The following is a 16,253-nucleotide window of genomic DNA, read 5'->3' on the forward strand; positions in this document are numbered from 1 at the left end:
GTAGCCATTTGACTAGATGTTCAGGAGTCTTATGGCTTGGGGGTAGAAGCTGTTTAGAAGCCTCTTGGACCTAGACTTGGTGCTCCGGTACTGCTTGACGTGCGGTAGCAGAGAGAACAGTCTATGACTAGGGTGGCTGGAGTCTTTGACAATTTTTAGGGCCTTCCTCTGACACCGCCTGGTATAGAGGTCCTGGATGGCAGGAAGCTTGGCCCCAGTGATGTACTGGGCCGTTCGCACTACCCTCTGTAGTTCCTTGCGGTCGGAGGCCGAGCAGTTGCCATACCAGGCAGTGACGCAACCAGTCAGGATGCTCTCGATGGTGCCGCTGTAGAACCTTTTGAGGATCTGAGGACCCATGCCAAATCTTTTCTCCTGTGCTTGAGTTGGGGAAAGCTGTTATTGAAAGATGGCACAAAGATTCAAATTATTCATTGGAAAGTACATTTTTGAAATGTCAAGCATTTCAGTTTATAATAATATGTGAGTGTATGTTTGTGAACAGGTGGTGATGCTGGTTCTGGCCTGGAAGTTAGATGCCCAGAGTATGGGCTACTTCACCCTACAGGAGTGGTTGAATGGCATGGGCTCCCTGCAGTAAGTCTGCTCTCAATTTGTGTTTTTATTACACAGTTGAAGTCCGAAGTTTACATACACTTAGGTTGGAGTCATTAAAACTCATTTTTCAACCACTCCACAAATTTCTTTTTAACAAACTAGAGTTTTGGCAAGTTGGTTAGGACATCTACTTTGTGCAAGTCATTTTTCCAACAATTGTTCACAGACGGATTAATTCACTGTATCACAATTCCAGTGGGTCAGAAGTTTACATACACTAAGTTGACTGTGCCTTTTAAACCGCTTGGCCAATTCCAGAAAATCCATTGGCTTTAGAAGCTTCTGATAGGCTAATTGACATAATTTGAGTCAATTGGAGGTGTACCTGTGGATGTATTTCAAGGCCTACCCTTCAAACTCAGTGCCTCTTTGCTTGACATCATGGTGAAATCAAAAGAAATCAGCCAAGACCTCCACAAGTCTGGTTCATCCTTGGGAGCAATTTCCAAACGCCTGAAGGTACCACGTTCATTTGTACAAACAATAGTTTGCAAGTATAAACACCATGGGACCACGCAGTTGTCATACTGCTCAGGAAGGAAATGCATTCTGTCTCCTAGAGATTAACGTACTTTGGTGCGAAAAGTGCAAATCAATCCCAGAACAACAGCAAAGCACCTTGTGAAGATGCAGAAGGAAACAGGTTCAAAAGTATCTATATCCACAGTAAAACGAGTCCTAAATCGACATAACCTGAAAGGCCGCTCAGCAAGGAAGAAGCCACTGCTCCAAAACCGCCAGAAAAAAGCCAGACCAAAAAAAATGTCCTCTAGTCTGATGAAACAAAAATAGGACAACAAAGTCAAGGTATTGGAGTGGCCATCACAAAGCCCTGACCTCAATCCTATAGAAAATTTGTGGGCAGAACTGAAAAAGTGTGTGTGAGCAAGGAGGCCTACAAACCTGACTCAGTTACACCAGCTCTGTCAGGAGGAATGGCCAAAATGAATCCAACTTATTGTGGGAAGCTTGTGGAAGGCAACCCAAAATGTTTGACCCAAGTTAAACAATTGAAAGGCAATGCTACCAAATACTAATTGAGTGTATGTACATTTCTGACCCACTGGGAATGTGGTGAAAGAAATAAAAGCTGAAATTAATCATTCGTTCTGACATTTCACATTCTTGAAATAAAGTGGTGATCCTAACTGACCTAAGACAGGGAATTTTTACTAGGATTAAATGTCAGGAATTGTGACAAACTAAGTTAAAATGTATTTGGCTAAGGTGTATGTAAACTTCCCACTTAGACTGTACGTATGTTCTGCGTGTGTCTGTCCATATAGTTTATTTCCATTTCTAGCTGTGCAGTGTACAAAATGGTGCTGACCCCAGACTGGGGTTATAGTCTGCCCATATAGTCTACGTTATAGTCAACTGTCTGTTTTATAGTCTACACTCTGACAGCTGGGACTCTAGTCTCTCTAACGTGTCTCTCTGGCGTTGTCAGGTGCGACTCCACAGAGAGGCTGAGGAACTCCCTGGACTACCTGAGGTCTGTCCTAAACAACACCACCAACTTTAAGCTCATTTACAGATACGCCTTCGACTTTGCTCGGGTGAGTGAGGCAAGACCTGATCTGCGGTATTATCACTAGATTTCCTCTGACTGGGATGTTCATTCCCCTTGGATATTTATTTGTTGATATTTAGATTCAACACATGACAGATGATACTTTAAACTTGATCATTTATAGAAATAAACACGAAAATATCTGTGACGTCAGGTATGAAAATATTGCTATCCTGTCAGCTCTCAGCTTTGTATTCATAAGTTTTAAGTGTCAAGATTATTTTCTTGTTTGTCTTGCTTGGCTGAAGTGCTTATCAAGAGTACTGATGGGCTATTTACATAGTCTGGCTTGAAGTAATTGTAAGGCATGTTCCCCTGAAAGCAATTAATTGTGCTTTATAGTGAATGGAAATAGTGCTTGAAGTGAGATCAATACCATTTAATAAACAAAGCACATGGGGTTTGTGTCCTCATGAATTACACAATCATTGACCATTACTAGTAGGCTTACTGTATTAATCACTTACAACTCAATATAAATATTTAACTGTATTTGACCCGGGACCTTAGCGATGTCTGTATATTTTTGACTGTACAGGAAAAGGACCAGAGGAGTTTAGACCTGAACACAGCCAAGTGCATGTTGGGGCTTCTCCTGGGAAAGACTTGGTCACTGTTTCCTGTGTTCAATCAGTTTTTAGAGGTATGGAGTCCAACCTGTGTAACATTCAACTTAATAAAGTGAGGGAACTGTGTGAGAATGTAGTGTTCTTTGTATTGACTGCCTGTCTGTTCATTTATTTAGCAATCTAAGTATAAGGTCATCAACAAAGACCAGTGGTGCAACGTTTTAGAGTTCAGCAGGACAATCAACCTAGACCTCAGTAACTATGACGAGGATGGAGCCTGTGAGTATCCACATGCACACTGACACTAATACACTCATTCTCATAGTGGTACAGCTGATCAATGCCCTAATGTTATCATTCTTTTCTCTAATTTTGTCAGGGCCAGTTTTGTTGGATGAGTTTGTGGAATGGTACAAAGAAAGAGAGATGTTATAGCATCAGGTACACTGCCACAAATGTCAACAAAACAACATAATACGACGACGACGGCTATGAGAAAACAAACTATACAAAATGGGAGAGGTGTCAGTGATGACAAGGGGTGCTTCCAGGTAATGATTGCAGGGGGGTGTAAGGTCCAAAACTGGGTGTAAGCTGCCCTGGCGAGATTGGGATGTAGATTACTTATGGTCACTATGGAGACGCCAACTATCTCCAGATAATGTTCCCTACCCATGTTGCATTGTGGTTAAGCACATGGCAGCCCCTGTGGCGTTGCACCCCCTCGCTGTGTGATAGGATAACTGTTCTCATGAGTGGCTGACGTGGGCTAAATGGTTTTGTGTGAGAGAGAAATTCACTTTTCAACCCTTTGCTCCCGTGAGGAGGAATAAAACAAATGAAATCCCTCCCTTTTGAACAGTTGGTCTTAAGTCTTAAATCAAGGTCATTTTGACCTGGGCACATTTGAATATTGTATATCCGTGCTTTGAACTTGATCTGTGCTTGTCTCTTTATAACCTACAGAACCCATTGTTTTCTATCAGTTTTGTCCTATAGTTGGGTTGAATAGGAATTCTTACAGAAGTACATTGTCAGGCTGAGTGTTACAGTAGTTGTTTTAGCCATGGTCCCTAAAGCTGTTAGAGGTGGATGATGACACCTCCACAGTTTACTATAACAAAGTAATTTGTGCCAGTGATTTGAGCCCCCAGTGGTTTTCATCCCCATGCTCACTATGATACCACCAGCCTGTGCTAAAGCATTTTAGCCCCCTGCGAAGGCTTCAGTTGACCTCATACCACAACTAACCAATCAGCAATGCTGCCTATTAACTCTTACTACAGTGCAGTTGTTAGTGGACTGGCCAGCATTCATGGTTTACGTGACCAATCTATGTTTCTAAGCTGTAGGTTTGTAAGAGTATATATTTTTTTTTTCTCACATTTTTTATGGGGGTTGCTTTAATTGCTCAACACACGCGAGTGAGCGCACACAGTGGTCAGGGATTAGATCAGGATGAAATGAGACTTTTGGGCTTATCATTCAAGAGGTCTCAAAACTATGGACATTGAAGGGTTAGAATTAGACCCCTGTGACGATGCTATGCTTTTGCTAATGTTCTTGTAACACATGTATAAACTTTTGTCAATGGCTGTGATGTGACGCTCAATTGTCATGAGTGAAACGTTGCATGCACGCTCTCCGTCAGAGACGTCTGTGAATGGATGAGATTTTTGAAAACTTGTTTTGTTGTTTTTTTGTACAGGAATTTGTGCTTCATTTGATATCCTCCATGTTGTCTTAACGCTTTATGAAAACCATGATTGTGTATATTCAGAGCTGAAACACACGTAACCTCATTTGAGGATGAGGAGTTCCCTCCTGCATTTGCCAACCCCTCCCCCCATCACACACAGTAAAAAACGACAAAGAACCCCACTGTCAGTCTCAAACGGCCTCCCTGTGGCTCAGTTGGTAGAGCATGGTGTTTGCAACGCCAGGGTTGTGGGTTCGATTCCCACGGGGGGCCAGTACGAGGAAAAAAATAAAAAGGGATGAAATGAATTGAAATGTATGCATTCACTACTGTAAGTCGCTCTGGATAAGAGCGTCTGCTAAATGACGTAAATGTAAATGTAAACAAATGGACATGAACTGAAATTAACATGAGACTGCGTGTGTTGTAAGAATGGTGTCAGATCTTTTGACATGTCAATCATTGATTGGTCAAAACCAGTGGCATCTGATCCACAACTAAAGCATGTACAGTATATGGATCGATTCATGAAGTAGTAAGGTCAGATGAGATCTCCACCTATCAGTGATCCATGATGCTTTGGCTGGCCTGTCCAGTCATCAGTATATTTGTCTATATTAGGTTTTTGGAGATGGAGCTAGTGGCTGGACTGCGCACTAATAATAAGTCTAATTCAGATGGTGTTCAACATTGGTAATGCAGGAGGTTGAACAACCCTGTCCTGACTGTATATGTATGTACAGTATGTATGTGTCTGTTTTCACTGTAACCTACAGTATCTCTATATTAACTTACTGTTGTCATTCATTTTTGCTTTGCCATCTTCCTTTACAGAAAGATTCAAATGTGGTTTGTGATGATGTTCGTTCTGTGTTTTTAAATTGCACAGGATCATGTTTGATTCCGCTACTGTAGGCCTAATGTATTTTTACTATTGCATTACCACAGTAATTACCACGTCATGTGTGCACCTTATTATCCAGGTACCCATAGATCAACTGATATAAAAACATCACAAACACAATATGGGCGAATTTCATTACAGGTTTATGATGCATCGGCCTCCACATAATGTGGAGGCAGTGTCATGAAGAGATTATTTTGTAGCAAAATAGAGGGGAGTAGGGTAGCGAGTGAGTAAAGCAGGTGGATATGAATCTGGGAAATTGGGTTTTAATGGTCCCACCTTTTATTTGCCTTAGTCTGAAATAATTCAGTCACTTAAACAGCTATTTTCATTAAGACAAACATGTCTGGTGTTACACTCATTTACAACAATGTAATAACAGTATAATTCTGTAATTAAAATAAACAAGTTACGTTTTAACAACTTTCATCTGCTGCATTAACTTCTCAGGTGATTTCTTTAATCAGTACAAACAATTACAGTTGTAGCTCTCAAGCTTCACTGCCCTCTTTGTGTGTTTCAAAATGGAGGGTGGAGTTGGAGTAGGTCATATTGAGGTCACCAGAGGTAGAGACCTCACTACACGGGGTGGTCATAATGGTTTCTGAGGTAACGCTCTGATATGGACGAGATATGCCGAATGGTTTAGCAACCACTAACCCCATATAGCTCCTGTCTCCCTGTGTCATGGAGTTACAGCCAAATCCATCCATGGCTCTCATCTGTTGTTCCCTACTCCTCCATCCAGATCCTGCTGCCTCCTCTCCCTCTGGGGATGGTGGAGGTGTTGATGGGGCATCAGGTAGAGCCAGGGGTGGCTGGATGTCTACAACTAAGTGTTTCCTGTGTAGGGGAATTTGGAGTGAATACTCTCCTTTAGGCCTCGCCTCATCTGTGGGGGTGGAGAAAAAGCGTGATGTTTTGTACAATGACAGTTGGGGAGAAGGACTGATTTCTTCAGTAGGGTTACTGTAGTCTGCTCCGGTACCCCTCCCCACCTCGTCTGTGCTGCTGTCTGAGACATCAAAGTTAATATTGAGCGCTCTTATTTGGGAGAAAGAAACATTCATGTCTGTAAAACTTTCCTCTGTGTCCCTTCGTGTTCTCTCTGACAGCGCCTTCACCTTACCAAGCCTTGGCTGATCCCACCGGTCCTCTGCTCCGGTCTTCCTCTCTACCTTATCTGTGGTACTGGCTGAGTTGTTAAAGCTGATATTGAGTGTTCTCCTTGGGGAAAAATAATCTGTGATGTCTTTAGCTGGTTTCATTGTGTGTTCTGGAGTCTCATCTCCACTCTCACAGCTGGAAGAGGATGATTTGGCAGGTGGAGCTTCTTGAGAGGGCTGAATATTCTGATGCCTCCTAAGTCCAGGGATGTAGATTTTAACTGGTGGCTCCTCAGTTCTGACCCTGTCTGAGGAGGTGGTGGAAAGGAGTGATGTTTTGGGCAAAGACATTTGGGGATGAAGCTTGCTGTCTTCATCAAAGTCTCCACCCTTTGTTCTGGTGACACTCTCGTACCTTGTCACAGACTCATGTTGATATTGAGAACTCTCGCTGGAGAAGCCAATATTTAGATCTTTCCTTGGAGAGAAAGATACTTTAGTTGATGTGTCTCCAGATCTGAGAGAGTAATCCCTATATGTGACATCAGGGATCTTAGCTTTCTCTTTTCTTTTTTGGTTCATTGTAGTCTCATCCTCGCTCCCGGTGCTAGAAGAGGATGAACCAGAGGGTGGGGGTGTTCTTGGGGCAGCAGGTGGAGCTTCCTGAGGGGGATGGCTATCCAGACGTCTCCCAAGTGGGGGGACATAGAAGAGTTGAGTTGGAGACTCCTCAGCCATCATCCTGTCTGAAGAGGTGGAGAAAGGGAGGGATGTTTTTGGCAAAGACAGTTGTGGAAGGGGCTTGGTGTATTTCTTAAAGCCTTCATCTTTTGTGCTGATGACAGTCTGGGAGGTGAGACCCAGGCCAGACCACCTTGACTCAGGCTCTGGAGGTGGGTGATAAGAGCTGTCCTTGGCGACGCCGATACTGAGAGCTCTCCTTGGGGCAAAAGAGACATCAATGCCTGCAAGACTGAAAGATGAATCTGGGACCTTCGCTTTCTCCTCTTCTGTTTTTTGATTGATTGTAGTCTCATCCTTACTCTCACTGCTAGAAGAGGGTGAACCTGGGGCAGCAGGTGGAGCTTCCTGAGGGGGCTGAATATCCAGACGCTTACTGAGTCTGAGGTCTCCAACCCTTGTCCCGTCTGAGGGCAATGACTGTTGGGGAAGGGGTTCCTTTGTGCTGATGGCACTATGGGTGGTTAGAGCCAAGACAGTTGACCTTGTCTCAGGCTCTGGTTGATATTTAAAACCTTCCTTGGAGAAGCCAATATTGAGAGCTTTCCTTGGCACCAAAGAGACAGTGTCTCCAAGACTGAGAGATTGATCCCTGTACATGACATCTGGAACTTGAGCTGAATCCTCATCATGCTCCTTGTTCACTGTGTACTTTGTGGGTTCATCCCCACGATCACTTAACCAATCAAAGCACTCCTGTGTTTTCAGAGCACTCTGAACTTCCTGTATCAGTTCACCTACATTCTGGACAATCATCTTCTCCTTCACTACCTCTGTCTCTGGGTTCACAGTGTACACTGTAGGTTCATTCCCACTGTAATTTAGGTTCAGCTCAAGCAGCTTATTATTCTCCCTCTGGTCTTTCACCAGCGGTTCTTCATTCCGAGCTTGTTCATACTCCTTTCTCAACTGATCGTCAAAAGCAGAACCCGAGAGATCTTGACTGCTGGACTGTGCCGATGCACCTCGGATGGAATCAGGGAACTCAAAGCTCTCTCCACTGTCATTCCACAGCTCAGGCTCCATTGGGTTTGGATCTGCCTTGATTGGTTTCCAATCAGTAAAGGGCTCCTCTGTAAATCCAGGGATCTCACCCATGCTGCCGATCTTGATCTGTGGCACATCAACTTGTTTAACCATAGGGAAATCTGAACTCTGCTCAAAGGAGTCATTTTCCTTCTGGAGGGATTGATGCTCCCAGGGATTATTCTGGGTCTTGTGCTTCTCCTCCAGTCTTTGAGCCAAATAGTTTTTGGGCCAGTCCATATCCTGATCCCTATCCGGCCTCTCCTTGTCAGAGTGTGAAGACACGGACGAGCTTCGATATCCCTGCAACTGTTCTGGGTCAGGGATGGGTTCAAACTCCATGCCATGGTGGGTATGGACTGGGTGAGCATCCACTTGTGGTTCACTCAGAGAGACATCAGAGAGTTCTCCACTATGGGTGTCTGTCTCTGAGCTGTCCGGTTGGGAGCTGACAGAGTCCTGTGCTCTGGGCTTCTCATTAGGTGGGTGATGGACCTCAAGGGAGGGGTGTGAGATATCCCTCGCATAAACATTCTCATATGTTGCATCATATTCCCCAGCGAGGTTGTCCTGTCTGCCATTGGCCACAGTATCATAGTATGGAATGCTACTCTGATCCCTTATTTCTGAAGGATGTCCTCTGAATGTCACTCTACTCTCCGTGTGTGTTCCTAGTTCCTCCCGAGCCTCATCTGAATAGGCGTCATTGTCGTAGGAGCCCTGCCCAGCGGAGGAGACCGACTGGGCTGGGGAGGAGCTTTGCTTGGTACGGTTACAGCACCTCTTCCAGAGAGGGTCCAGGAGAGGTCTGGCAAGAGCACCAAGTATAAATGCTAACAGGAAGGTGATGAATACAGAGAGGCAGACAGCCAGGACCAGGTCAGACTGTGTTCTCTGAGAAGCCCTGTGGAGATCTAGAGAGTTCAGGTCTGTCCCTTGACCCTCCCTCTGGAGGCTGCCTACCTCTGTGTTTATCAGCTTCCTCTCCCAGTGTAAACTCCTGGTGCCTCTGCTTTTCCTCTGTGTCTTATGGACATGGATGTTAAATACAGATATATACTGCTCTTCTGGCCCAGACATGCACACGTACAGCCCTGCGTCTTCCTCTGTGATGTCACTGATCAGCAGGCCCGTCTGACTTCCAGAAACTTGTCCATTAGTCGTCCACCATGTTGAATCTAGAACAAATACATCAAGTGTATTACTGTCATAAAGCCAAGCATGATAAAAAAAATTGCATTAAGGATGCTACTTTATTCACATTTATACGATTGATCTGAAATGTAAGTTGTTACAAACAAATTAATATTGGTGTAATGCAACAAGTGAAAGGCAGCAGCTTCCTGTCTGGCTGTGTTACCTTGCTGTGGAGGGCCGCAGGGCAGCAGGATTTCTGTCCCCTCAGTCACTGTCACATCCTGGTGGAGCCCCTCCCTGTTCTCAGCTGTAGAGCAGGTGAGGTCACTGTCCTCCAGGTGTAGCAGGTCTCTACCTGCATGGGTGGAGGGGGAGGAACATACCACCCCCCTCCAGGTCTGCTGCAGGGCCCTGTCCCTGTCGTAGGCCATCCACCTCCTCACGTTCCGCAGGCTACAGTCACACCTCCACCTGTTACCACTCACCTCCACCAGGGCATTCAGGTTACGCAGTGACAGGTAGGCGGATGGAGGGATTGTGGTCAACAGGTTGAAGCTCAGATCCAGGACCTTTGAAGGATGTCATTATGAAAATTATAGGAATGTCAGAAATCTGTTATAGTACTGAGCTCAGGTGAGGTTTGGGTCAGGTGGTAACCGGATAACATGTTGTGATGCAGTAGTTACTATTAATGATTTGTAGTTACCCTGAGCTCCGGGAGGTCCCTGAGGGCATGTGGGTGGAGGTTGGAGATGTGGTTATGCTGCAGGCGAAGCTCTCTCAGATGGGGGAACCTGCAAAGATCTCCAGGTTGCAGACCAGAGATCCTGTTGTGGGAGAGCTGCAGCACCTGCAGGAACTCGCTACCTCCCAGGCCTAGTGGACAGCGCACCAACATAGTCCTCACATTAGTGGCATAATGTCACAGATGACTAGGATGGCACCTGTTTGTCCTCAGTAATGCACAGAGGATGGTAATCATGAGGTGGTTGCCTATATGATCACAGAAGTCCCCTTCTCACCTTTGTACTGTTCTGTATGTGGGCAGTAAGCTGACATGACATTCCTCCCATAGCTTTACAAGCAGGAGACCACCCTGAGATGAATGAATACCTGCCCTTACATGTCCCCGCCTACCTGTCTGGGAAGCCACAGCAACACCTGCTCCCTATACCTGACATGACTGAACTAGGAGGCACTGATAGCGTTTGTTTACCCCCACTATAGGGTTTACTCTAGTGTACATACTGTAGTGTTTACTTCGCCGGGCCATTGTGGTGACATCTGTGTACATTACTACGGTGTGGTGGTAACAAAGACGCAGAGGAATTATTACTACAAGACATTGGGGACGCTGAGTTATTGACAATCAAATGGTTTTGTACTTGGAACAGATTTGTTTTTAATGAATTATATGCTAAACATTGTCCTGGCTAGAGTATAAACAAATGACTAGGGTTGGTTAGCCTGGTGATTTAAGAGCATTTAGCCAGTAACCGAAAGGTTGCTGGTTCAAATCCTGAGATGACTAGGTGAAAAGCCTGCCTATGTGCCATTGAGCAAGGCACTTGCTCCTAATTGCTCCTGTAAGTCGCTCTGGATAAGAATGTCTGCCAAAATGGAACTGTTATGACTGATTCAGGCCAAGGATTTCTGTTGACAGAATTTAGTTTACACTGATTTTCAGTCTCTCCTGCGGTCTCCTCTTTTCACTAGGCTGACACTGCTGAGCTGAAGTGAGGCATTGTGGGTCTGGGCTTCCTTAGAGGAGCGCTAGGAGACTGTGAGCAGAATACCAAGCAGCACGGAGAGGCCTCTGTCTCACAGAGCAACTGCCAACAGTCCTCACAAACCTCAAACAAGGAGAAAACACAATCACCAGTGAATGAACACACCACTAAAAGGTTCAACTCCTCTGATGGAATTGTAAAAAAGCAAGATAATACTACTGTAAAATTATGATTGAGGCATTTTCCTCCTTTAAAACACAATCATTACACTTTTACACCCTCTGATGAACCATTGGAATGTCAGTAAACAGCGTCTACAATTGGCTGAAGATTGTACAATGATTTGTCAAATTCATTTTGTGATTGATTGACTGGGCCAGTTTAATCATTTCCGAGAAGAGCAAAGTCCTAATTATGTTGGATAATCATTCATAAGAGTATGGGTGTTCATGCATGTGCGTGTACAGTGCATTCAGAAAGTATTTAGACCTTGACTTTTTCCACATTTTGTTACGTTAGACTTATTCTAAAATGGATAAAATGTTTTTTTTTCCTGTTCAATCTATACACAATAGCCCATAATGACAAAAATAAAAAATAAAAATTTTGGAAAGTTCTGCAAATGTTATAAAAATAACAATTATCACATTTACATACAGTACCAGTCAAAAGTTAGGACTCATGTACTCATTCCAGGGTTTTTCTTTATTTTTACTATTTTCAACATTGTAGAATAATAGTGAAGACATCAAAACTATGAAATAACACATGGAATCATGTAGTAACCAAAAAAGTGTTATAAAATATATTGTTTATTTGAGATTCTTTAAAGTAGCCACCAATTGCCTTGATGGCAGCTTTGTACACTCTTGGCATTCTCTCAACCAGCTTCATGGGATAGTCACCTGGAATGCATTTAAATTAACAGGTGTGCCTTGTTAAAAGTTTAATAGTGGAATTTCTTTCCTTCTTAATGTGTTTGAGCCAGTTGTGTTCTGACAAGGTAGGGGTGGTAACAGAAGATAGCCCTATTTGGTAAAAGACCAAGTCCATATTATAGCAAGAACAGCTCAAATAAGCAAAGGGAAACAACAGTCCATCATTACTTTAAGACATGAAGGTCAGTCAATGCGGAAAATGTCAAGAACTTTGAAAGTTTCTTCAAGTGCAGTCGCAAAAACCAAGCACTATGATGAAACTGGCTCTCATGAGGACCGTCACAGAAAAGGAAGCCCCAGAGTTACCTCTGCTGCAGAGTATAAGTTCATTAGAGTTACCAGCCTCAGAAATTGCAGCCCAAATAAATGCTTCAGAGTTCAAGTAACAGACACATCTCAACATCAACTGTTTGGTATTGGTATTTTATTAGGATCCCCATTAGCTGTTGCAAAAGCAGCAGCTACTCTTCCTGGGGTCCACACAAAACATAATACAGAATGACATAATACAGAGCATCAATAGACAAAAACAGCTCAAGGACAGAACTACATGCATTTTTAAAAAGGCACACGTAGCCTACATATCAATGTATACACACAAACTATCTAGGTCAAATAGGGGAGAGGCATTGTCGAGGTGTTGCTTTTTCTGTTTTTTTAACTGTTCAGAGGAGACTGCATGAATCAGGCCTTCTCTAGGAAGAGTCTTGGTGGTTCCAAACTTCTTCCATTAAAGAATGATGGAGGCCACTGTGTTCTTGGGGATCTTCAATGCTACAAAACATTTTTGGTACCCTTTCCTAGATCTGTGCCTTGAAACAATCCTGTCTCAGAGCTCTACGGACGATTCCTTCGACCTCATGGCTTGGTTTTTGCTTTGACATGCACTGTCAACTGTGGGACCTTATAACGACAGGTGTGTGCCTTTCCAAATCATGTCCAATCAATTTCATTTACCACAGGTAGACTCCAATCAAGTTGTAGAAATATCTCAAGGATGATCAATGGAAACAGGATGCATCTGAGCTCAATATCGAGTCTCATAGCAAAGGTCTGAATACTTATGTAAATAAGGCACTTGTGTTTTTAATAAATGTATTTTTAATTATCTTTGTCAATATGGGGTATTGTGTGTAGATTGATGAGGATTTAAAAAAAATCAATTTTAGAACAAGACTGTAACATAACAAAATGTGGAAAAAGTCAATGGGTCTGAATACTTTGAATGCACAGGTAACTGCCAAAATAAAGGAAACACCAACATAAAGCGCCTGAATAGGGCATTCAATGCGCCTTGGCAAAGATTCTTCAAGTGCCTGGAACTCTACTGGAGGGAGGTGACACCATTCTTCCACAAGAAATTCCATTAGTTGGTGTTTTGTTAATGGTTATAGAAAAGGTGGGTTCAATTGGGTTGAGATCTGGTGACTGAGCAAAAAACACACACACACACACACACACACACACACACACACACACACACACACACACACCCTTTAAACCTCCTATGCTCCTTTGAGACCCCTTCTTTCAAAGGGACAGAGATCTTCTAGCCATGGTAGGCAAAATGATGGGCAACTGGGCATTTTTATACATGACCCTAAGCATGATGGGATGTTAATTGCTTAATTAACTCAGGAACCACACCTGTGTGGGAGCACTTGCTTTCAATATACTTTGTATCCCTCATTTACTCAAGTGTTTCCATTAATTTGTCAGTTACCTGTATGTGTGTTAGGCAAAGCAACCTGTGATTAGTATAACTACATTTATAGTACAGCGAAGCAATTCCTGACGTGTTAGAGTGTGTGTGTGACTCACCCTCAGGGATCATCTCTAGCTGGTTCCTCTCAGCAGACAGCAGCTGCAGGGCCGGGGCCCAGGATACACATCTTCCTCTGTTGTGTGAGAGGGGTATTCTCCCATGTTTACCCCTCCAGGTCCTCCCCACACACAGAGACAGGTGAGTGATGCTGTTGTGTCCAAGCCATAGATTATTAAGCCCCCAATTTGGCCACGAGGGGGCAAGGGAGTTCAGGAGGTTGTGAGATAGGTCTAGATCATTTATGGTGGAAGGGATGTGTTGTGGGGCTTGGGAAAGGCCAGCGGAGGAACAGTTTAACAGAGGACCTCTCTGACAAAGGCAGGGCTCAGGACAGGTAGGGGGAGTTGGAAAACACTGGAGCCCCTGAATGAGGAGGAGCAGCACTGCAGCACAGAACATCCACTGAGACACGGCCATCACAAACAGCCCTGTGCCCATAGGTAGAACAAAAAGAGAGAACTAATATTAGTGAGTTGTGAGTTTCAACATTAAAGACAATGTATGAACACATACAGTATTGAAGGTAAATTCAATAGATATACCCTAATATACCAAGAGTAACACATTCAACAGCATCCAAATAAAGTCAAAACACACGCATTACTCTCAAATTTAGAAACATGCATTGCAATATTAGCACACGTCATACACACAAATATAAATGAATGCATGAAAAAAACTCCCTCACCCCTCCGTGTCTGCATTGTATACAACCGAAACGAACTCGACATTCAGTCTCTCCCCAGGCCCTTCCAGTACATTGGCAAAGGTAGCAGATTTTTACAACTTTCTCCTGTAGTTTCAGATCAAAGTCTTCAGTGTGTACTGACATGTTGAGTCAGACATGCATTCACAACAATGTCATAAACGTTATGCTGATTCCCTCAATCATTCACATGGCGTGGTTAATGTCTCACCAGGACCTTGTTTTCCTCTCCTTCACAGTTAACCGTGCTGCCAGAAATAACAATGAAAAGGACAACTACGCCCAGCTTGGATTTATTGATAAATAACTGGATCGGAACAGATTTCATGCTATAAAAGTAATCTTGGTTATTTTGCCCCTTTACTGTGTAAAATGTAGTAGACGTAGAATATAGCTAGTACACTGTAAATGTAGTAGACGTAGAATATAGCTAGTATACTGTAAATGTAGTAGACGTAGAATATAGCTAGTACACTGTAAATGTAGTAGACGTAGAATATAGCTAGTACACTGTAAATGTAGTAGACGTAGAATATAGCTAGTACACTGTAAATGCATTGACACTTCCAAGTGGGCATTATGGGATAGGGTACAAATAGGGCAGTTTTCAAACGTGAAAATAAAACTGCAAATCGACAAGAGACAAGAAGCAATACAGATTACAGGTCTTTTCAAACACAGAATATCCCTTTATTTAAACAAACATAAGTTAAATCATTGATATTTTCCAAAAGCTCATTCTCAAGGTTCCATTGGAAAACAATGAATTCCTACATCTATTAAAGCATGGAGTCCATATTGCTGCTTGAGATGATGATCACATTTCTCCAAACACATTGTTACCGTAGAAATCATTTAATACACAATTTAAGCATGTTAGACAAATGCCAATGAGCTCAAAATAGATAAACATCACCCTTGTGGTATTGCCACTTCATGTTATATTGCACAAAATACTCAATAGTATGTTTCAAACCCATGTTAACAAAACATATAATTGAATGGGAATACCACAGAAAAAGACAAAAAAAACAGCTGACTGCATTAATCTGTAGTGTATCTTAGTGTAAGTACACTACATGACCAAAAGTATGTGGAAACCTGCTCTTCGAACATCTCATCCCAAAATCATAGGGATTAATATGGAGTTGGTCCCTCTTTGCTGCTATCACAGCCTCCACTCTTCTGGGGGAGGCTTTCCACTAGATGGTGGAACATTGCTTCAGGGACTTGCTTCCATTCAGCCACAAGAGAATTTGTATGGTTGGGCGATTAAGCATGGCTGGCAGTCGGCATTTCAATTCATCCCAAAGGTGTTCGATGGGGTTGAGGTCAGGGCTCTGTGCAGGCCAGTCAAGTTCTTCCACACCGATCTTGACAAACCATTTCTGTATGGACCTCGCTTTGTGCACGGGGGCATTGTCATTCTGAAACAGGAAAGGGCCTTGCCCAAACTGTTGCCACATAGTTGGAAGCACAGAATTGTCTAGTATGTCATTGTATGCTGTAGCGTTAAGATTTCCCTTCACTGGAACTACGGGGCCAAGCCCGAACCATCAAAAATAGCACCAGACCATTATTCCTCTTCCACCAAACTTTACAGTTGGCACTACACATTCGGGCAGGTAGCGTTCTCCTAGCCTCCGCCAAACCCAGATTCACCAGTCAGACTGCCAGA

The 16,253-nt window shown here is 43.3% G+C and overlaps 2 protein-coding genes, 1 long non-coding RNA gene and 1 other non-coding gene across 6 annotated transcripts in view; 3 read left to right on the forward strand and 1 right to left on the reverse strand.

Moving 5' to 3' along the window:
- Positions 1-5,795, forward strand: part of dcun1d4 (DCN1, defective in cullin neddylation 1, domain containing 4 (S. cerevisiae)) — a 21,867-nt gene extending 16,072 nt beyond the window's left edge. For all 3 annotated transcript variants that reach the window (XM_014122970.2, XM_014122968.2, XM_014122969.2), the window contains exons 7-11: positions 506-597; positions 2,069-2,177; positions 2,730-2,834; positions 2,937-3,039; positions 3,140-5,795. In XM_014122970.2, coding sequence (XP_013978445.1) covers positions 506-597; positions 2,069-2,177; positions 2,730-2,834; positions 2,937-3,039; positions 3,140-3,195 — 465 coding nt within the window. In that variant the 3' untranslated portion in view covers positions 3,196-5,795. The remainder of the gene's footprint in view (positions 1-505; positions 598-2,068; positions 2,178-2,729; positions 2,835-2,936; positions 3,040-3,139) is intronic.
- On the forward strand, positions 4,658-4,732 carry trnaa-ugc (transfer RNA alanine (anticodon UGC)). The gene has a single exon. It is a non-coding gene; the product is annotated as a tRNA-Ala (tRNA).
- lrrc66 (leucine rich repeat containing 66) lies at positions 5,617-14,792 on the reverse strand. Its single transcript, XM_014122965.2, has 5 exons — positions 14,558-14,792; positions 13,866-14,297; positions 10,083-10,252; positions 9,600-9,945; positions 5,617-9,417 (listed from the first exon to the last, which is right to left on the reverse strand). Exons 1-5 carry the CDS (start codon positions 14,598-14,600, stop codon positions 5,858-5,860), a joined length of 4,551 nt encoding a protein of 1,516 aa, XP_013978440.2. The 5' UTR covers positions 14,601-14,792; the 3' UTR covers positions 5,617-5,857.
- Positions 13,522-15,330, forward strand: LOC106560262 (uncharacterized). The gene is made up of 3 exons (XR_001318565.2): positions 13,522-13,602; positions 13,872-14,007; positions 14,815-15,330. It is a non-coding gene; the product is annotated as an uncharacterized lncRNA (long non-coding RNA).
- The last annotated feature ends 923 nt before the right edge of the window (positions 15,331-16,253 follow it).

The sequence above is a fragment of the Salmo salar genome, chromosome ssa10 (assembly GCF_905237065.1).
Source record: "Salmo salar chromosome ssa10, Ssal_v3.1, whole genome shotgun sequence".
In the NCBI taxonomy this organism is placed as follows: Eukaryota; Metazoa; Chordata; class Actinopteri; order Salmoniformes; family Salmonidae; genus Salmo; species Salmo salar.

Bases quoted from the DNA above. Each gene is read 5' to 3' on its own strand.
- lrrc66 (XM_014122965.2), bottom strand. From the start codon at position 14,600: ATGTCGAGTTCGTTTCGGTTGTATACAATGCAGACACGGAGGG. The intron at 14,298-14,557 runs GTGAGGGAGTTT...CTATGGGCACAG, and splicing joins TACAATGCAGACACGGAGGG to GGCTGTTTGTGATGGCCGTG. The intron at 9,946-10,082 runs GTAACTACAAAT...CATCCTTCAAAG, and splicing joins GGGACCTCCCGGAGCTCAGG to GTCCTGGATCTGAGCTTCAA.